The sequence below is a fragment of the Stenella coeruleoalba genome (genome assembly GCF_951394435.1).
Source record: "Stenella coeruleoalba genome assembly, chromosome: 4".
Classification (NCBI taxonomy): Eukaryota; Metazoa; Chordata; class Mammalia; order Artiodactyla; family Delphinidae; genus Stenella; species Stenella coeruleoalba.
In genome coordinates, this window is record NC_137149.1 from 115,048,673 (window position 1) to 115,072,032 (window position 23,360).

The 23,360-nt window shown below is 37.3% G+C and overlaps 1 protein-coding gene across 4 annotated transcripts in view; it reads left to right on the forward strand.

Moving 5' to 3' along the window:
* KLHL2 (kelch like family member 2) overlaps positions 1–23,360 on the forward strand; it is a 123,611-nt gene that overhangs the window by 52,487 nt on the left and 47,764 nt on the right. For 3 of the 4 annotated variants that reach the window (XM_079920730.1, XM_079920731.1, XM_079920733.1), the window contains exon 5: positions 17,830–17,992. In XM_079920730.1, coding sequence (XP_079776856.1) covers positions 17,830–17,992 — 163 coding nt within the window. Of the gene's footprint in view, positions 1–3,772; positions 3,998–17,829; positions 17,993–23,360 lie in introns of those variants that run through there. The other variant, XM_079920732.1, reaches the window with a different exon arrangement.

Here is a 23,360-nt window from a genome sequence, read left to right on the forward strand (position 1 = left end):
ATCTCAGTGGCGGCTTAAAGCGATCGTTTCCCCCCACCTGGTGGGCTGTAAATTACATTCCATAGATTTTAACTGTTCAATTTGCTGTTCAGTTTGCTAAGTGTTAACAAATGCATACACCTGTTAACCCCACCTAAATCAAGATATTGAACATTTATAACTTCAGGCCCCTTCCCTGTAAATCCCTCATCCTAACTCGAGGGTGATATGATCTCTATTATAATATATTAATTTTGCCTCTTGAACTTCATATAAATAGAACCACATAGAATGTATTCTTCTGAGGCTGACTTTTTTGACACAACGTAACATTTGTGAGATTCACGTATATTACCACATGTTCCAGTAGTTTGTTCTCCCTTATAAATATGCTGAGTACTCCTTTGTGTGGAGTTACTGCAATTTACCATGTTGAGGAACATGTGTTTAAAGTTTTTGGCTGTTATGAAGAAAAGTTAAAGCACTTTGATAAGGGACATTAACAATAACACACTATAATTAAGCTCTAGTTGGGGTCAGGTAGAGGCTGTTATTAAGATGGATGAACTTATTTAATTGCCTATTATATATGATTTTATTTTTTTTCTTTTTCTTTGTTTTGCTTAACATGTGTTTTCTTATCATGTATTTTCTCACTTTTCATTCTCCAGAAATAATTTGATTTTATCTTACAATCTCTTTTTTATGTTAAGTCTAGGCTTTGAGAAACAAAGTTGAGAGATGATGTATGAATATTGATTGCAGACAAGGTTGAGAGGAGAGAACACAGAATAATTTCTGATGAAAAATAACATGTACCTGAAAAGAGCTATTTGTCTAAGGAGGAAGCGTGTATGACGTGTGTGTGTGTTTGTGTGTATGAGAGAGAGAGTGTGTGTGCACATGCATATATGTCTGTTTTGATTTAGCATTATATTTACAAAAAAACAAAAAAAATCTTTAAAAATTATTAGCAATCTCTTCAGCCTTGAAAAAATCCCATTGAAGTAAATTTGGTAATCTATGGGGTCCTCTGAATAATATAAAGCAATTTAGAAAGAAGATGGAAAAGGAATAGGCATGGACAAAAAGGGCGAGAGGAAGGAGAGGACAGAACAAGAAAGAGAGGAAGAGGAGGATGTAAGATGTAACTGAGTCATACTGTGCCCTCACATGACCCAATTTTTTTCTTTAAAATAGAGATCTTGCTTAAGGCCTTACTCATTTTATTACACATGTAAAGTTGTTCCCCATTAACTATTCTGTGATACCTACTGAACACTGATGGTTAGATAAAGACTCTCCCATTTTTATCAACATTACAGATTTTGGAACAAGGAAGAAATATTTGTTGATGAAAGAATAATGAACCCTTGGTAAAGGATCTCTTAAATTGATCATATTAGGAATTTTCTTTTTTCCTTCATTTAAAAAATTTCTGGTTTTCAGACATGTTTGAATGAAAGTTTAATCCAATCCTATTTGTGCTTAGACCAGATGACTGACACAAAAGGGAGATAATGAATATGAACTATTTTGACAATTATATTTGGCAGTTAATTTGGTGATTATCATCCATAGTTGTAAATATATCCATGCAACACCTTTGAAAAGTCAGAGGTGTCCTTAGTCCCCTGTATTAAGAGATGTATATCTTACTTCTGTTCTTTGAGTTAACTGATAATCTTGGCCCTTTAAACTTGCCTGTTTTTATTTTAATTAAAAAAATATATATTTTTGAGGCCCACTGATAGCACTTGTCAGTGTCTATTTTCTTCTTTAGACAGTAGGTCGATGCCTTAACCTCACAACCCTGATGTAACCGACTTAAATTCTGGTTATGAAGGTAGTTGTTTGTGAAATTCTGAGGTTGTGAAAAGGAAGAATCTTAGAGGATCTGATGGAGATACAGAAGAGAATTTTGACCTATAAAAGTAAAATGTATGTTCAGTTTGTCGAGAGACCAGCAGTCATGTGTTTTGATTTGTAGTAATTATAGAGAGGAGAGACTAAAGGAGAGGAGATTAAAATGGATTAATTCTGATTAATGATAGGAGAAATAGAATAAAATATTCTTCTTGGAAGAAGGGACTACCTGCCTTCTGTGTTTCAGTTACTTTGCTAAATGCTGACCTCACTTAGTCTTTGTAACATCCTGGACAGAGGATGTTTATTTTTTTTACAAATCAGAGAATTCCAGCTCTGAGGGGCTAAGTGACTATGGTGATACAGTGAGTATGGAGCTTATCCAGCCTTCAAGGCCAGAGCTCTCTAACTCTAGAGCTTGTGGTAGAGTTTCCATTCTCCATTCTTTACACACTAACTCCATTCTGCCCCTGAGGCTTTACAGGAACTCAGTGACAGATTGGGGATTAATACCTACAGCTCCTGAGTACTCTCATGCCTGTGAACTTTAGACTTTGTGATCCAGAGACCACTGTGAAGGGCAGGAGCACTCGGATGATGGAAACTCCACATGCCCCTACCAAATGTAAGCACTGCCTTTTAGAATCCAGGCTCTAGGATGACTGGTATATTTGTTCATTTTGTTCACTCCCAAATCCCCAGAACCTAGACTAGTGGTTGGTATTAATTAGAAGCTCAATAAACGTTTTTCAAATGAATAATGAGGGAATGCCCATAGGATAGGTTGGCTCTGTTTGATGAATCGAGGCTGAGCCAGGCAAGAGGTCCTGGCAGGACAGGAGGAAGGGGACCTGGGAACAGACATTTGTACTTTCTGGGCAGGGACTCAGGGTCATGATTTTGGTTTCTCAGAGAAGTGGTCAGTACACAGTACAGTAGGGTCCACTGGGAGAAGGGACCTAGTTAGGGGAGCATGTGGGCTGGAACTGGGTTTGGGGAGCAGAGCATCACAGTGCCCAGGGCCACATCAGTGTGGGGATAAATTAGTGCCCACTGGGTTGAGCTGCTTAATTAGAGCCCCAATGTTCTCTCTGCTTAGAGATAAGATTAGATTCAGATCTAAAGCTTCCAGCTATGGAACTGATGGATGCAAGGGCAGGGAGGCGAGCTGTCATTGAAGGACCCATGGACCACTTTCTTTACTTATGTCCACAATGTGTTAGGAAAAATGAATCCTGTGGGAATGTTCAGGTGTTTTGTTTGTTCAACATTGTCTTACTAATCAAGTTCCTTGAGATCAAAGGAACGTGATTGATGTCCATTAAACTTTTTCTAGTATGATTATAGGTTAAAGCTGTGTATTCACTTAATTTTATAATATGATTGTATCTTATTGCAAATATTTTAGAAATATTAGTTTTTCAACCATTATTAGTTTTCATTGTCATTGATTATAATATTTCATTATGTGAGTGTAACATAATTTAGTTAATTGTCATACTGTTCAATCTTTAGTTGTTTCTGTTTTTTTCCCTACTCTTATAAGTAATGCTAAAGTAGAATTCATGGATGTAGCCTGTTTCATTTTTTGAACTATTTTCTCAAGGTATATTCCCAGAACATACTTTCAGGTCAAAGGCTTTAAACTTTTATATTTTTTGGTAGCTCTTTATGAATGTTGCCTGTTTCCTTTCTAAGAGAGCTGACTAGTTTACAGAGACAGCAAAAATGTGCTAGGGGCCAAGGTCTACTATACCTTGACCTGAATGTTTGATGTTAATTTTTTTAATCAGTAGTCATAAAATGCTCTTATTTTAATTTATATTTATTTGATAATTAGTGAGGTATCAAATATATTTTCTATTTTTGTATGTTGTGTTTGTTCTTTTCCAAATTGTCCCTGATTATATCTTTTACTTTTAGAATATTTGATGCAAAAAGAAAGCAACCTTATGCTTATTGTGAATGATCTGGCATAGAACGTCATCTTGTGAGGGAGAAAGGAAATCGTGGCATTTCATTGTAATGGGATTGAATGTTCAAACTAAGAACAAAAGCCTTGAATTAGCGCTAATGTGCTACTCTGGTCATGTGCCAGGCACTGTGTTGAATGGTTGACCAACTTTTTAAATTTTTTCAACAACTCTGCAAGGTAGGTGCTGTCTTCATTGTACATTTGAGTCACTGTTGACTAAGTTGGAGACTTTAGAGAAAACTTGGGTTAAAAATAATGGAAGAAACAGCTGTAAAAAGGGTAGTATAGGAGAGGGGGCTTTCATCCTGTCTGAAAACCATATTGCCCCCATATTTCTTCTTTCAGTGCTACCTTTGCCTTTCTCCTTCATTTATTATATAATTGGAAATCACATCAATTACAGATGTGTTCTGCTTAAGAGTCAGCCTCTTTTAAAACTTTAAATACCTCTGGAAGGAATTTGTCCTGGAAGGTGATGTGTTATTAACTCTTAATATGAATTAATAATAAGATGGCTTTCCTTTTGACCCTGCTGGCAGTAGCTATCCCAAGGAATGGAGCTTGGGTTGGGGGGGGAGGGTGTTCGGAGGGGGAAGTGAGGTAGGTGTATTTAGAGGATGAAACACTTAGCAGGAAAGGCAGATCTGGGTGGAGGATCATAGCTGGGTACACAGCACAGAGAACTGGCTGCCTGTGGCCCAGCTTTAGAGCTTTGAGATGTAGAAGTGCGAATGAGGTGGCAGGATGCCAACGACAAACACTTCCTATTTCAAAACTCTGTCCCTGGCCAGGCCTACATCCCAGAAAGAGGAAGGAAACTTTCTTCTTCCTTCTCTGTACCCACTGCCCCCTGAGGTCATAGCAGTCAAGTAGTAATATTATGTTCATTGCTATTGTGGTTTATAACTATTTTTAATACTGTTTCTATGAGTAAATGTGCAATGAATGTCATGTAGCCAGTTGAAAAAATAAACTTGTGGAACATGACTTATTTATAAATTGGGGACTAAATGCAGATTTTAGAAGACATATGCTAATGAAAGTTATAGGTTATATTTCATAATGAGGCTTTTTTTAGTCTAACAACATATAGCTTCTTTAACTTTGGGGATAATTTCTACCCTCTGCTCTTGCCCTTCGGACAGCTGTTTACATGTTTTCACGTTATTCCTGGCACACAAAGCCCTGGCACTTTAAATAAACAGGTGCTTCTGTTATGACTATAAGATGGCTGAGAAATTAACAAAAATTTGCTTTTTAGCAGTACACTGACTGTAACGTTAATAGGGACTGAGCTGTGAGCATCGTGTTTGCATGTTTTCCTAGACATCTGGAAATCTTACATCTATGGAATAATCAGACCCCATGGTATATCTTCTAATAAACACCCTGCTAATGGCTCAGGATTTAAAAGATTTACTACATAAATTATTTCCCCCTATGGAATAAGTACCCAAGCTGAAAATAAACTACAGATCCTAATAGCCAAGCAGAAGGAGTGTACTTGTCTAAGTGAAACATCTTATATGTAATTTGGCTTGTCAGACAATGTGAAGTAGGATGAAAGCTTCTTACTTTAAAATGTGCAGCTGGTGTAAGAGTGTCATATGGGTGCTCATTGTTTGGCCTGGGTGTCTTCCGTGCCAAGTGTTCTACTTGTCTTCAGGAGTCAGCGGTAGCTTTACCCCCACTTCTTTGTTTATTGCAGAAAACATCTCCACAGTATAAAATGTTTAGGCTTTATGTGTCTTCATATGTTGGAAATCAACATATCTAGATGGGAATTTTTTTTTCTGTATAACAAAATGATAGCATATGGAGTTAAGTTTATTTAATCAGCTGGCATGTTCTTTTACTTCATGTTTCTCCGAGCACTTAAAGAGATTGCTATTCACATGAACAAGAAGAGGAATGTGTAGAACATCTTACTGTTCTACAAAACACTAGCTTTATGACTAAAGGCCTTTCAGCTTCATGGTACTCAGAGGACAGGCCAAACTGAGGCAGTTTATGGTGAGTGGTGGGTGGTAGTCACTAAATAAACAGCTCACTTACCATTGCTGTATTGGCTAGAATTCTAGAGGTCCAGAAAGGCATTTCTTTACTTGCTTCTCCTTGACTTTCTTTAGAATAATATGTGACCATTTAAATGGTGCATATTCATGATTGAAAATTTAGAAAATAAAAAGAAGAAAATAGAAAGCCTCCATACTACTGTTAACCAGAGATAACATCCCCATTAACAATTGTGGAATATTCCTCTAGTACTGTCTCTGTGTTTATGTGTATGTGTACTTACAAAAAAGGAGACTGTTTAGAAATTAGCTTTTTATACTAAATATATTAGGAACATTCTTCCTAGTCATTGACTATTTATCTACTATATCTCTTTTAATTCAGTGGGCCTGCCATATCTTCAGGTTCCACATGTGCGGATTCAACAAACCAGAGGTTAAAAATATTTAAAAAAAAAATTCCAGGAAGTTCCAAAAAGCTGTGTGCTGGTAACTATTCACATAGCATTTAAACTGTATTTACAACTATTTACATAACATTTACATTTTATTAGGTATTATAATTAATCTATAGATGATTTGAAGTATATGGGAGGATATGTGTAGGTTATATGCAAATACTACACCATTTTATGTAAGGGACTTGAGCATCTGTGGATTTTGGTATCCTTGGAGGATCCTGAAACCAGTCCCCAGTGGAAACCGAGGGACATCTTTGCTTACAAAGTATTCAATTTTATTGATAATATAGAATTTGCATAATCTACCCATTGTTATTGGACATGTAAGTTCTTTTCAATTTTCGATATTATAAACAGCACTGTAATTAATATTATAACTAAATATATCCACATCCACAGTTTGTTCCATGTGTAGTATAATAGACTGGGGTTCCCCCGAAAGCAAAGCTTTTGGGCAGTTAGTTTAGTTAGAAAGTGATCCAAGAGAGTGACAGTGAGTATATGGGGGATTTGAATTGAAAAGGAGGGAAAACCATTTCAAAATGTGGTATAGATATAAATGTGACATGTTTATTTTCACCAGGACCTTTTCAGGGGCCTTATGAAATGTGTCTCAGAGCTATCTGCTTGGGGAAGAAAATGGGGAAGCATTTATCTGTCATCTTCTTTTGAACCATTCTCCACTGGTCCAGGGTGGTCCCACAAGCATTGTTTCCCCTGTGCTTCCAGGTTGTGCATGTGTGGGTCCCTAAGTGCACCCCCAGTAGGCAGCCACAGACAGGTATGGTAGGGGCTGGGGTGAGGCACTGGTAAGTTACATCTTCACAAAGGTGATCAAGTCCTACTTGCACTTGGTTGTTGCAGTGGTAGCTTGAACAAGAGGTGGGACTGAGAGGATTTGCAGTAGGACACAAGTGTCCCATATACATTTTAGAATAGTATTTCTGGGTCAAAAGATATCCAAAATTGTATCTCTTAAAATACAAATACCCACCAGAGTAACAAATTAATTTACTTTCAGGTTGACTTATTTATTAAGCACCTATATATTCTCCTGCTACCTGAGGATACAACAGAGGGTAGAACAGATGTGACTACTGTCTCAGAGTGTATGTTCTTTTGCAGGGATAGAGAGAGTCAATGTGGGAACAGATACGTAAAGATTGATTCTGACAGTGCTGAGTTTTACAAAGCAAATGAAATGGAGCGATGCTGGTAGTAGTGACCTGCAGGGGAGCTGAGACCCTGGTGAGAGCACCAGGGTCTGAGTGGAGAGCATCAGGGTTGATGGAATAGAACTAAGGGGGAAACGTAGGAGGAGTCTGTAGGAAGGAGTGGTGAGGGCCAGCCCCAAGACAAACTGCCTACTTTACATTTTTTCGTAGGGCTTGGCATACCCAAGAGAGATGTTTTAGCTTTTGGAATGTGGTCCTCTCTCAATATATACACTAAATGGGAATTAATCACTTTTAGATTCTTAGAATATATCATTAATACTCAGACTATATTAACAATATAATTGCTTTTTCTTTGACATTGTGTAATACACTTCAGGATCTTAGAGTGCCTTAGGATTTTAAAAATCAATCTCAGAGTTAATACTAGTGAAGCATATTGAAAAGGAAACAAATGAAAATTTTCCATTAGATCATAGTGCTTTGTGGCTATAGAGGTTTATTGTATCAATATACTTCCATTTCGACCTGAATCAAGATGATGGAGTAGAAGGACGTGCTCTCACTCCCTCTGGTGAGAACACCAGAATCACAACCAGCTGCTGGACAATCATCGACAGGAAGACACTGGAACTCACCAAAAAAGATACCCCACATCCAAAGACAAAGGAGAAGCGACAATAAGATGGTAAGAGTGGCACGATCATAGTAAAATCAAATCCCATAACTGTTGGGTGGGTGACTCACAGACTGGAAAAAACATATACCACAGAAGTACACCCACTGGAGTGAAGATTCTGAGCCCCATGTCAGGCTTCCCAAACTGGGGGTCTGGCAATGGGAGGAGGAATTCCTAGAGAATCAGACTTTGAAGGCTAGTGGGATTTGATTGCAGGACTTCAACAGGACTGGGGGAAACAGGGACTCCACTCTTGGAGGGCACACACAAAGTAGTGTGCGCATTGGGACCCAGGGAAAGGAGCAGTGACCCCAGGGGAGACTGAACCAGACCTAACTGCTAGTGTTGGAGGCTCTCCTGCAGAGGTGGGGGTTGACTGTGGCTCACTGTGGGGACAAGGACACTGTCAGCAGAAATTCTGGGAAGTACTCCTTGGTGTGAGCCCTCCCAGAGTCTGCCATTAGCCCCAACAAAGAGCCCAGGTAGGCTCCAGTGCTGGGTTGCCTCAGGCCAAACAACCAACAGGGAGGGAACCCAGCCGCACCCATCAGCAGTCAAGCAGATTAAAGTTGAGCTCTGCCCACCAGAGAGCAGCAGTCAGCTCTACCCACCACCAGTCCATCTCATCAGGAAACTTGCACAAGCCCCTTAGATAGCTTCATCCACCAGAGGGCAGAGGGCAGAAGCAAGAAGAACTACAATCCTGCAGCCTGTGGAACAAAAACCACATTCACAGAAAGACAGACAAGATGAAAAGGCAGAGGGCTATATACCAGATGAAGGAACAAGATAAAACCCCAGAATAACAACTAAATGGAGATAGGCAACCTTCCAGAAAAAGAATTAAGAATAATGATAGTGAAGGGGATCTAGGACCTCAGAAAAAGAATGGAGGCAGAGATCGAGAAGATGCAAGAAATGTTTAACAAAGATCTAGAAGAATTAAAGAACAAACAAACAGAGATGAACAATACAATAACTGAAATGAAAACTACACTAGAAGGAATCAATAGCAGAATAACTGAGGCAGAAGAATGGATAAGTGACCTGGAAAACAGAATGGTGGAATTCACTGCTGCAGAACAGAATAAAGAAAAAAGAATGAAAAGAAATGAAGACAGCCTAAAAGACCTCTTGGACAACATTAAACGAACCAACATTCGCATTATAGGGGTCCCAGAAGGAGAAGAGAGAGAGAAAGGACCTGAGAAAATATTTGAAGAGATTATAGTCGAAAACTTCCCAAACATGGGAAAGGAAATAGCCACCTAAGTCCAGGAAGTGCAGTGAGTCCCATACAGGATAAACCCAAGGAGAAACACACTGAGACACATAGTAATCAAATTAGCAAAAATTAAAGACAAAGAAAAATTATTGAAAGCAACAAGGGAAAAACAACAAGTAACATACAAAGGAATTCCCATAAGGTTAACAGCTGATTTCTCAGCAGAAACTCTACAAGCCAGAAGGGAGTGGCATGACATACTTAAAGTGATGAAAGGGAAGAACCTACAACCAAGATTACTCTACCCGGCAAGGATCTCATTCAGATTCGATGGAGAAATCAAAAGCTTTACAGACAAGCAAAACCTAAGAGAATTCAGCACCAGCAAACCAGCTCTACAACAGATGCTAAAGGAACTTATCTAAGTGGGAAACACAAGAGAAGAAAAGAACCTACAAACCCAAAACAAATAAGAAAGTAGTCATAGGAACATACATATCAAAAATTACCTTAAACGTGAATGGATTAAATGCTCCAACCAAAAGACATAGGCTTGCTGAATGGATACAAAAACAAGACCCATATATATGCTGTCTACAAGAGACCCACTTCAGACCTAGGGACACATACAGACTGAAAGTGAGGGGATGGAAAAAGATATTCCAGGCAAATGGAAATCAAAAGAAAGCTGGAGTAGTAATTCTCATATTAGATAAAATAGACTTTAAAATAGAGAATGTTACAAGAGACAAGGAAGGACACTACATAATGATCAAGGGATCAATCCAAGAACAAGATATAACAATTATATATATATTATATAACCCAATATAGGAGCACCTCAATACATAAGGCAACTGCTAACAGCTATAAAAGAGGAAATCGACAGTAACAGAATAATAGTGGGGGACTTTAACACCTCACTTACACCAATGGACAGATCATCCGAACAGAAAATTAATAAGGAAACAGAAAAATGACACAATAGACCAGGATTTAATTGATGTTTACAGGACATTCCATCCAAAAACAACAGATTACACTTTCTTCTCAAGTGCACATGGAACATCCTCCAGGATAGATCACGTCTTGGGTCACAAATCAAGCCTCAGTAAATTTAAGAAAATTGAAATCATATTAAGCATCTTTTCTGACTACAGTGCTCTGAGATTAGAAATGAATTACAGGGGAAAAAACGTAAACAACACAAACACATGGAGGCTAAACAGTACATTACTAAATAACCAAGAGATCACTGAAGAAATCACAGAGGAAATCAAAATATACCTAGGGACAAATGACAATGAAAACATGACAATCCAATACCTATGGAATGGAGTAAAAGCAGTTCAAAGAGGGAAGTTTATAGCTATACAAGCCTACCTCAAGAAACAAGAAAATTCTGAAACAATCTAACCTTACACCTAAAGGAACTAGAGAAAGAAGAACAAACAAAACCCAAAGTTAGCAGAAGGAAAGAAATCATAAAGATCACAGCAGAAATAAATGTAATAGAAACAAAGAAAACAATAGCAAAGATCAATAAAACTAAAAGCTGGTTCTTTGAAAAGATAAACAAAATTGATAAACCATTAGGCAGACTCATCAAGAAAAAGGGGGAGAAGACTCAAATCAATAAATTTAGAAATTAAAAAGGAAAAGTTACAATAGACACCACAGAAATACAAAGCATCCTAAGAGACTACTACAAGCAAATCTCTGCCAATAAAATGGACAACCTGGAAGAAATGGACAAATTCTTAGAAAGGTATAACCTTCCAAGACTGAACCAGGAAGAAATAGAAAATATAAACAGACCAATCACAAGTAATGAAATTGAAACTGTCATTAAAAATCTTCCAACAAACAAAAGTCCAGGACCAGATGGCTTCACAGGTGAATTCTATCAAACATTTAGAGAAGTGCTAACACCCATCCTTCTCAAACTCTTCCAGAAAATTGCAGAGGAAGGAACACTCCCAAACTCATTCTGTGAGGCCACCATCACACTGATACCAAAACCAGACAAAGATACTAGAAGAAAATAAAATTATAGACCAATATCACTGATGAATATAGATGCAAAAATCCTCAACAAAATGCTAGCAAACAGAATCCAACAACACATTAAAGGATCATACACCATGATTAAGTGGGATTTATCCCAGGGATGCAAGGATTCTTCAGTATATGCAAATCAATCAATGTGATACACCATATTAACAAACTGAAGAATAAAAACCATATGATCATCTCAATAGATGCAGTAAAAGCTTTTGACAAAATTCAACACCCATTTATGATAAAAACTCTCCAGAAAGTGGGCATAGAGGGAACCTACCTCAACATAATAAAGGTCATATATGACAGACCCACAGCAAACATCACTCTCAATGGTGAAAAACTGAAAGAGTTTCCTCTAAGATCATGAACAAGACGAGGATATCCACTCTCACCATTATTATTCAACATAGTTTTGGAAGTCCTAGCCACAGCAGTCAGAGAAGAAAAAGAAATAAAAGGAATATAAAATGGAAAAGAATAAGTGAAACTGTCACTGTTTGCAGACAGCATGATACTATACATGGAGAATCCTAAAGATGCCACCAGAAAACTGCTAGAGCTAATCAATGAATTTGGTGAAGTAGCAGGATACAAAATTAATGCACAGAAATCTCTTGCATTCCTACACACTAATGATGAAAAATCTGAAAGAGAAATTAAGGAAACACTCCCAGTTACCACTGCAACAAAAAGAATAAAACACCTAGGAATAAACCTACCTAGGGAGACAAAAGACCTGTATGCAGAAAACTGTAAGACACTGATGAAAGAAATTAAAGATGATACAAACAGATGGAGAGATATACCATGTTCTTGGATTGGAAGAATCAATATTGTTAAAATGACTATACTACTCAAAGCAATCTACAGATTCAAAACAATCCCTATCAAATTACCAATGGCATTTTTTAAGGAAGTAGAACAAAAAATCTTAAAATTTGTATGGAGACACAAAAGACCCCAAATAGCCAAAGCAGTCTTGAGGGAAATAAACGGAGCTGGAGGAATCAGACTCCCTGACTTCAGTCCATACTACAAAGCTACAGTAATCAAGATAATATGGTACTGGCACAAAAACAGAGATATAGGTTAATGGAACAGGATAGAAAGCCCAGAGATAAACCCACACACCTATGTTCAACTAATCTATGACAAAGGAGGCAAGGATATACAATGGAGAAAAGACAGTCTCTTCAATAAGTGGTGCTGGGAAAACTGGACAGCTACATGTAAAAGAATGAAATTAGAGCACTTCCCAACACCATACACAAAAATAAAGTCAAAATGGATTAGAGACCTAAATATAAGACCAGACTCTATAAAACTCTTAGAGGCAAACATTAGGAAGAACACTCTTTGAGATAAATCACAGCAAGATCTTTTTTGATCCACCTCCTACAGTAATGGAAAAAAAAACAAAAATAAACAAATGGGACCTAATGTAACTTCAGAGCATTTGCACAGCAAAGTAAACCATAAACTAGAAAAAAGGATAACCCTCAGAATGGGAGAAAATATTTTCAAATGAATCAACGGGCAAAGTATTAATCTCCAAAATATATAAACAGCTCATGTAGCTCAATATTAAAAAAACCAACAATCCAATCCAAAAATGGGCAGAAGACCTAAATAGACATTTCTCCAATGAAGACATACAGATGGCCAAGAAGCAGATGAAAAGCTGCTCAACATCACTAATTATTAGAGAAATGCAAATCAAAACTACAATGAGGTATTACCTCAGACCAGTTAGAATAGGCATCATCAGAAAATGTACAAACAACAAATGCTGGAGAGGATGTGGAGAAAAGGGAACCGTGTTGCACTGATGGTGGGAATGTAAATTGATACAGCCACTATGGAGAACAGTATGCAGGTTCCTCAAAAAACTAAAAATAGAATTACCATATGATCCAGCAATCCTGCTACTGGGCATATACCCAGAGAAAACCATAATTCAAAAAGGCACATGCAGCCCAATGTTCATTGCAGCACTATTTACAATAGCCAGGTTATGGAAGCAACCTAAATGCCCATCGACTGATGAATGGTTAAAGAAGATGTGGTACATATATACAACGGAATATTACTCAGCCGTAAAACGGAACGAAATTGGGTCATTTGTTGAGACGTGGATGGATCTGGAGACAGTCATACAGAGTGCAGTAAGTCAGAAAGGGAAAAACAAATATCGTATATTAACGCGTATATGTGGAACCTAGAAAAATGGTACAGATGAACCAGTTTTCAGGGCAGAAATTGAGACACAGATGTAGAGAACAAACATATGGACACCAAGTGGGGAAAGCCGCGGTGCGGTGTCGGTGGTGGTGTGATGAATTGGGTGAGTGGGATTGACATGTATACACTGATGTGAATAAAATTGATGACTAAGAAGAACCTGCTGTATAAAAAAATAAATTAAATTTAAAAATTAAAAAAAAAAGATTAGGAGACCAAGGACCTGAGACCCTGCACACACCGTAATCTTGTCAGCAACCCATCCCTTGGGAAGTACTGTTATAAAACGCCTTATCAAATCCTCCTGGGTTGGAACACATAGTTTTTTGAGGCAGGAGGCTGCTGTGTCCCCCTTTGCCTGGCAAAGTAATAAAGCTATTCTTTAAAAAAAAAAAAAAAATATATATATATATATATATTTCCATTTCATATATGAAGCAGCACTATTCAATTACTTCTTTAGAGAGCTCAGAAAAATTAGTTTTAGAGACATAAATTTATTCTTCAGATCTCTTAATTATAATGCCCAAGATATTTTTGTGACCTGAATAGCACATTAAGAAACCATCTCTTCACAATATAGGTGTTTCCCACATTTGTTACTAACTGTACAGTTAATCCACTTTGTAGAAAATAAACCATGGGATTATGATCCCCCCAGATTAAAAAGCACATCTTCCTTTTCAGCGATATGTAAAAACCACAGAAGCCAGAATGATATCCAATATTGAAAGATTAGGATACTAAATCTGATCTCCCAAATCAGTAATTTGTGTGCCACCTTCATGATTTGCTATATTCTGTAGTGCTCATACTATTAAATACGTAATGTTTTTATCTTCATGACTCAGTTTTTGCTTAAATTTCCTTAAGAATTTATTTTATTGAAATAAATAGACAGTAACTTTAAAGATGTTCCCAACTATTAACATGAGAATGTTCGTCTGTGCCATCTAAAAGCATTATACCCACTTTGGTTAATACCTCTCTCCTAGCATCCCATCCAGGTGTGTGACCTTGGGCAACTTACTTGCTTCTCCCAGCCTCTGTATTCATTGTGTCTAATGGAGGTAATGAGGTGTTGTTGCCTGTCAAGTGCTTAAGACAGTGCCCGACACAGTAATTAGTCAGTAAACGGAAGCAAACTGCATGAATTTGGTTGAAGTGATTTTCGTCTTTATTACTCTTCTGAAAAGAGCAACATTGCAGATTTAGAAATTAGACAAGCACTTCCATTCTGCATCTACAGGTGGGGCTCAAGGTAGTGGAAAGAGTAATAGACCAAAGAGTTGGTGAATTTTATATCACTATCTCTGTGCAACTTGTTCAGATCTTTTGGCTTCTCTAGGATTTGGTTTCTTCATCAGACAAATCAGGAGGTTTGATTTGACTTGATCCCAAGGCATCTAGCTCATAGGCCGCCAGCTGTTTGATTCTGATTGTGGGATATGGTTCATCTGTAATTTGAGCATGTTTTGTTTGTTTGGTTTTTTAGCTGGTTGTCTGATACATAGAGTAATATGGGCATTTGGTGTGGTCCCAGCTGCTTTCCTGTTTTCATCATGTTAGTAAGCCTGGGCCAGTTATTAATTGTTTTTGAAGCATATATAATTATTTAATAATTATGAGCTATTGAAGTTTAATCCTAGTAAAGTTACATCATAAAGCTGAGGCATTTTTGAAGGATTTACTGATAAAAGTAAAATATAAATAAATTCATTTTACACATGTTGCTAACATTTAAAGTGTACTTATGTTTGCCAGGCATGGAACCACTTGACCCATCATTGCCATCAATAAAAAATTATATGTGAATCTCTAGCCATGTGGCCTACAATTAAAATAACTTTTATATCTCTGGCCTACATGACTTGCCATATCCTTTCCAGATCTGGGATTCTACAGTTTTATGAATTTCAGTCTCCTGATAGGGTAGGTCTAGACTTGGTAGTGATGAACTTGAAGTCAAGGAAGCAAAATAAATTTTAAAAAGTCTGATATAGCTGCTTTTTTAGATGGATATGTATATAAATATGGGTGTGTATGTGTATGTCAGCATAGTATGAACCAGTTGCTGATTTTTTTTCCCTTAAGAATGTATCTTAGAAATTTTCCCATTCATATAGTTTCCTCATTCTTTTGAATGGTTGCAGTGTTCCATCGAATGGATGATCACCAGTGTTTAACCAGTCTCCTTACGGTGGACATTTAGGCTTTTTTCTAACTTCTGCTATTACCCACAATAATGCTCTAATGAATGTCTTGTGTGTGTGAGCTTTTGTGCATATGTTAGTGTATCTGTAGGTTAAATTTCTGGGTTGGAGGATATGTGCATTTGTAATTTTGATTAAGTAGACGAATTGCTCTTCATGGAGGTTGAACCAGTGTACACACTCACCAACAATGCGTGAGTGAACCTGCTTCTGCTTGGCTGCTTTCCCCCTCAAGGATCCCTGTCTTTCTGTATTACGAAGCAATTTGAGTACTACTGTATTACACTTTGTTGTCTCTGGGAAGATGCTGATTAGGTGGGTGATCATTACTACTGATATTTGTGCAAATTTCACAGAGATTGAATCTTATGCTGAAGACCACTTAACTATATGTATTTGCTGAATTAAATGGCTGCACAGTTAAGCATCTTGGAATGTACTTTACGTTACTTCAGAGCACAATTATACCAGTGTAGAAAAACTCCAACTTGCAAATTGTCAGCAACTAAAGCCTTCCATGGAGATTCATTCCCATAACATAATGAAACACACTATATATATTATACAAAAGATTCGGCTATAAACAGAATTATTTACACTTTATTTTTGTTAAATTTAGAAGGAAAAGACATTATCACCAGGTACTGTTTCCTTGTTTTCAGAAAAAACTAATATTAGTTGTTGGAGTTGGACTAAAACACAAAGAGTTGTCCTCTTAGTCCTTGCTTCATAACCATTTGATTGTGTACATGCGGGCCCACAGCCTTTAGATCTGAGAGTTAAAGCTGCTGTGGTTCCTTTAAGAAAATAGAGTAGTTTGTGTTACAGAAAGATACGAATGCACTCTTTCTCTTCCACATTTAGGACTTACTACATACATTTAGGGAAATTGTAAAGGATATTCAAAACTACTATCTCTTTTCTCTTTTCCTCTTTGGGCTGCAGCTTGGCATATATGGAAGTCAGTTCTGGAAGGAACTTAGATCTTATTTATTTTTTATGCTAATATGCCAATGTGACCTTTTCTTAAATTGACTATTCTGATAGGGTTTTTTTTCCCTTTGGCTTTTATAGAAGGACTTGCAAACTTCTTTTTTATGAAGTTTTATGAAGTTTTTTTTAAGAAGTTTTCCAATTTGATTTTCAAATATGGTCCTTTACATAGCATCATACTAATTCACTTACAAGGAAGAATTTTTCCATCATTGACCTATTTGAAAAGCAGTTGTAGTGTTGGATGTAGTATTTCTAGTAAAGATACTGGTTAAATCCCAAAGAATAACCTAATTAATACAAAATCTCTTGGAGTTATTGAAATAAAAATACAAATTAAAAAGTTATTATTAGGCAGTTACTCTTTATGGGTTGTTTTAGCACATACATTACATTTCAGAGAAACTGTTTGATTGTAGTTAGACTGTGGAGTTTTAAATTGTTCTATCCCCCTAAGGAAAGCAGTTTGTGGTGTTACTCAGAGACAGTGGAAAAACAGAATGAAGCTTTGTTGTGGCATATATTACTCTGTGCTCACCCCTTCCCCACAAATTCACTGAAGCGCATGACTGCTTGAACTAAGGGAAGAAAACCATTTTCACTGAACCATAGCACCCCCTAACAGCCTAATAATTTATGTTTTTAAAATTCAAAGGAACATTTTATTTCTGCTTATGAAAAGAATCATTAATCTAATATGATCTGATATCTCTTATATTCTTGTGAACAAGAAGAGATCTTTGAAAGATTCCATAGAAATTATGGGGAATGGAAGGAGGCATCACCCTTTTTGCAAATAATTGTTACATTACTCTTCTTTGGGATGCTGGGGTCTGGATGCAGATCTTGAGCTGTAGCTGGACCCCTAAGCCCTCTATAGACACAGTGAACAGTGAAACTTTTCCTAGCCAGTTGCCTAACCATGCTTACTTGTGTGTTATAGGTACTTCTCCCAGCAGCTGGTCTGTTACAGTTACAGGATGTGAAGAAGACTTGCTGTGAATTTTTGGAATCTCAGCTTCACCCTGTCAACTGCTTAGGAATCCGGGCTTTCGCTGATATGCACGCATGCACAGACCTCCTGAACAAGGCCAACACCTATGCAGGCAAGTGGAATAAACGTCGGCTGAGTTTGAGACAGGGAAGAATCTGCAACTCTTGATTTCTGATATGATTCTATAGTGAATCTGGAAAGTTGTGTCATATTTATGGACCTGGACTTTATAAAAATACATTTACAATCTTATAATGGTATGGTAGCACTGCATAATTGAAGCATGTTCATGGAGTTCTGAATTTAAAAGAAAAAAGAAGAAACTGTATGTGGTATTAGGCCTAGTAGTTTTATGTAAATATTGAATCTCTATGTATTTTTCTTTCAAATTAATAGGCGTATAAGAAAGTGTTTACATATGAAATTAAGTCATTTTATCTCTGTGGCTTTTTACACCTTTTTCTTGTATCCAAGGAAACATTCTGTGGCATAAAAATATTCAAAGCAAAGAAACCTAGTTGCCTTGGAGTGGGGTAGAAAAGTTGATCCCAAATAGAGGCATCCCTCTCCTTAGATTAAACACTCATTTCCAGGACCTCCTGCTGGCATCCTCTCCCTGTGGTGGGTGGAGGGAGGCCTGTGTCTGTCCAGTCAGGGAGAAGAGATTATTGTTATAGCTTAGGATGCAGCTAAAGTACATAAAAGTAACCTATAATTTATTTTGCTCTGAGTTTATAAACATTTAAAAATTCATATTAAAAGTGATTATTAGGAAGTGTCTAATTTTTTAAAAAAACGATTTTCTAGAAGATAAACCTCGTGAAAGTTATAATCCCCCATCTCTGCCCTATATCTGTGACACCCAGTAGGAACAGTTACCATAGAACCTCCCAAGACTACTGCCCCTTAGTAAGCTCTAGAACCCCAACTTCCTGCAGCCTTCAAATGCAAGAGCCCCTCATCTAAACTCTGCTCCACTCTGCATACTCTGATAACTAAGGAACATTTTGGCACATAGACCCAGGTAAGGGGTGTGTGTGTATGTGTACACAGAGCCTCTGACAAGAGAAGTATTCCTAGAATCCCTATTGCATTTATCAAAGAAATAGTCGTACAAGGTGGTTAGTTGGGGAAAAAAAAAGCCCACAGCGCTGCAGTAAAATGTAATAGGTCCAGTAAGTTTGAACTTTATAGATTTCTGTGGGGTGGCCTGATTGACCTAACTACCTTTTATAAAATTGTTTCAGTGGGAAAATGTGATATGAGTCCCAAAATGCTTATTTACAGAAAAACTTTTAGAACATAACCCTTCTGTAAGTTGGGGAATGCATATAATATGTAATCTGCATTTAATATATCTCTCTAGGGCTGCTGGTTATCTCACGGTACTTGATAAATATTACTGAATCTTAAGAGATAGAGAGGGAATGAATAAAATAGAATTAATGCAAAACATGTCCATACATAGTTATGATACACTAGAACTATTAGTTTCACTCATATCAGAACCAACTTATTGACTGTGTCTTTAGGAGACAGATTTTATTATTTCTTTCTCTTATTTACAATCATAAATTTATTGTAGTATACGACAGAATGTGAACAATTTTCCACAAGAATTACTATACCTATACATCGTAGTTTATAGAGTCTTCGTAATTATGACAAGAATTTTTTGTGGAAAAATTGTCAGTTTCAACAAAATTGCAAAGAAAATTTGATTTTTCATTTTTAATGCACTAAACCTTAAATCAAAGTCTTATTTAAAAGATATACTGCTTTTATACCATGCATCTGAATCTTACAGTTGCTCAAGTTTCCAAAGTAACATTTTATAGCATCTTTTATTATGAAAAGTTGCAACACATACAAAAATAGAATAGTACTCACCACCCACCTCACCATGAGTTGTCAATTCATGGATAATCTTGTTTTAACTACACCCTTCTTAACCTCTCCTCCGCTGTTATTATTTTTTATATGTAAACTTTTTAATAAAGTCTAATGGACATATAAAAAAGTATGCAATCATACATCTACAGCTTCATGAATTTTTGTATCCTCTTGTGCAATATTATTATTATTATTTTTTAAACATCTTTATTGGAGTATAATTGCTTTCCAATGGTGTGTTAGTTTCTGCCTTATAACAAAGTGAATCAGCTATACATATACATAAATCCCCATATCTTCTCCCTCTTGCATCTCCCTCACACCTTCCCTATCCTGCCCCTCTAGGTGGACACAAAGCACCAAGCTGATCTCCCTGTGCTAGGTGGCTGCTTCCCACTAGCTATCTGTTTTACATTTGGTAGTGTATATATGCCCATGCCACTCTCTCACTTCGTCCCTGCTTACCCTTCCCCATTCCTGTGTCCTCAAGTCCATTCTCTATGTCTGCGTCTTTATTCCTGTCCTGCCCCTAGGTTCTTCAGAACCTTTTTTTTCTTTAGATTCCATATATATGGGTTAGCATGTGGTATTTGTTTTTCTCTTTGACTTACTTCCTCCGTATGACAGTCTCTAGGTCCATCCACCTCACTACAAATAACTCAATTTCATTTATTTTTATAGCTGAGTAATATTCCATTGTATATATGTGCCACATCTTCTTTATCCATTCATCTGTCGATGGACACTTAGGTTGTTTCCGTGTCCTGGCTGTTGTAAATAGAGCTGCAATGAACATTGTGGTACATGCCTCTTTTTGAATTATGGTTTTCTCAGGGTATATGCCCAGTAGTGGGATTGCTGGGTCGTATGGTAGTTCTATTTTTATTTTTTTGAGGAACCTCCATACCGTTCTCCATAGTGGCTGTATCAACTTACATTCCCACCCACAGGGCAAGAGGGTTCCCTTTTCTCCACACCCTCTCCAGCATTTATTGTTTGTAGGTTTTTTGATGATGGCCATTCTGACTGGTGTGAAGTAATACCTCATTGTAGTTTTGATTTGCATTTCTCTAATGATTAGTGATGTTGAGCATCCTTTCATGTGTGTGTTGGCAATATGTATATCTTCTTTGAGGAAATGTCTATTTAGGTCTTCTGCCTTTTTTTTTTTTTTTTTTTTTTTTTTGCGGTACGTGGGCCTCTCACTGTTGTGGCCTCTCCCGTTGCAGAGCGTGGGCTCCAGACGTGAAGGCTCAGCGGCCATGGCCCACGGGTCTAGCTGCTCCGCAGCATATGGGATCTTCCCAGACACAAACCCGTGTCCCCTGCATCAACAGGCAGACTCTCAACCACTGCACCACCAGGGAAGCCCTTCTGCCCATTTTTTGATTGGGTTGTTTGTTGTTTTGATATTGAGCTTCATGAGCTGCTTGTATATTTTGGAGATTAATCCTTTGTCAGTTGCTTCGTTTGCAAATATTTCCTCCCATTCTGAGGGTTCTCTTTTCGTCTTGTTTATGGTTTCCTTTGCTGTTCAAAAGCTTTTAAATTTCATTAGGTCCCATTTGTTTATTTTTGTATTTATTTCCATTTCTCTAGGAGGTGGGTCATAAAGGATCTTGCTGTGATATATGTCATGGAGTGTTCTGCCTGTGTTTTCCTCTAAGAGTTTTGTAATGTCTGGCCTTATATTTAGGTCTTTAATCCATTTTGAATTTATTTTTGTGTATGGTGTTAGGGAGTGTTCTAATTTTATTCTTTTACATGTAGCTGTCCAGTTTTCCCAGCACCACTTACTGAAGAGACTATCTTTTCTCCATTGTATATTCTTGCCTCCTTTATCAAAGATAAGGTGACCATATGTGCATCGGTTTATCTCTGGGCTTTCTATCCTGTTCCATTGATATATATTTCTGTTTTTGTGCCAGTACCATATTGTCTTGATTACTGTAGCTTTGTAGTATAGTCTGAAGTCCGGGAGCCTGATTCCTCCAGGTCTGTTTTTCTTTCTCAAGATGGCTTGGGCTATTCAGGGTCTTTTGTGTTTCCATACAAATTGTAAAATTTTTTGTTCTGGTTCTGTGAAAAATGTCTTTGGTAGTTCGATAGGGATTGCATTGAATACGTAGATTGCTTTGGATAGTACAGTCATTTCCACAATGTTGATTCTTCCAATCCAAGAACATGGTGTATCTCTCCATCTGTTTATATCATCTTTAATTTCTTTCATCAGTGTCTTATAGTTTTCTGCATACAGGTCTTTTGTCTCCTTAGGTAGGTGTATTCCTAGGTATTTTATTCTTTTTGTTCCAATGGTAAATGGGAGTGTTCCCTTAATTTCTCTTTTAATTTTTCATCATTAGTGTATAGGAATGCAAGAGATTTCTGTGCATTAATTTTATATCTGGCTACTCTACCAAATTCATTGTTTAGCTCTAGCAGTTTTCTGGTAGCTTCTTTAGGATTCTCTATGTATAGTATCATATCATCTGCAAACAGTGACAGTTTTACTTCTTCTTTTCCAATTTGGATTCCTTTTATTTATTTTTCTTCTCTGATTGCTGTGGGTGAAACTTCCAAAACTATGTTGAATAATAGTGGTGAGAATGGGCAACCTTGTCTTGTTCCTGATCTTAGTGGAAATGGTTTCAATTTTTCACCATTGAGAAGGATGTTGGCTGTGGGTTTGTCATACATGGCCTTTATTATGTTGAGGTAGGTTCCCTCTATGCCTACTTTCCAGAGGGTTTTTATCATAAATGGGTGTTGAAATTTGTCGAAAGCTTTTTCTGCATCTTTTGACATGATCATATGGTTTTTCTCCTTCAGTTTGTTAATATGGTGTATCACATTGATTTATTTGTGTATATTGAAGAAACCTTGCGTTCCTGGGATAAACCCCACTTCATGATGGTGTATGATCCTTTTAATGTGCTGTTGGATTCTGCTTGCTAGTATTTTGTTGAGGATTTTTGCATCTATGTTCATCAGTGATATTGGCCTGTAGTTTTCTTTCTTTGTGGCATCTTTCTCTGGTTTTTGTATCAGGGTGATGGTGGCCCCTAGAATGAGGTTGGGAGTGTTCCTCCCGCTGCTATATTTTGGAAGAGTTTGAGAAGGATAGGTGTTAGCTCTTCTCTAAATACTTGATAGAATTCGCCTGTGAAGCCATTTGGTCCTGGGCTTTTGTTTGTTGGAAGATTTTTAATGACAGTTTCAATTTCAGTGCTTGTGATTGGTCTGGTTATATTTTCTATTTCTTCCTAGTTCAGTCTCAGAAGGTTGTGCTTTTTAAGAATGTGTCCATTTCTTCCAGGTTGTCCATTTTATTGGCATATAGTTGCTTGTAGTAATCTCTCATGATCCTTTGTATTTCTGTAGTGTCAGTTGTTACTTCTCCTTTTTCAATTCTAATTCTATTGATTTGAGTCTTCTCCCTTTTTTGCTTTTTTTTTTTTTTTTTTTTGCGGTACGCGGGCCTCTCACTGTTGTGGCCTCTCGTGTTGCGGAGCACAGGCTCCGGACGTGCAGGCTCAGCGGCCAAGGCTCACGGACCCAGCCACTCTGCGGCATGTGGGATCTTCCTG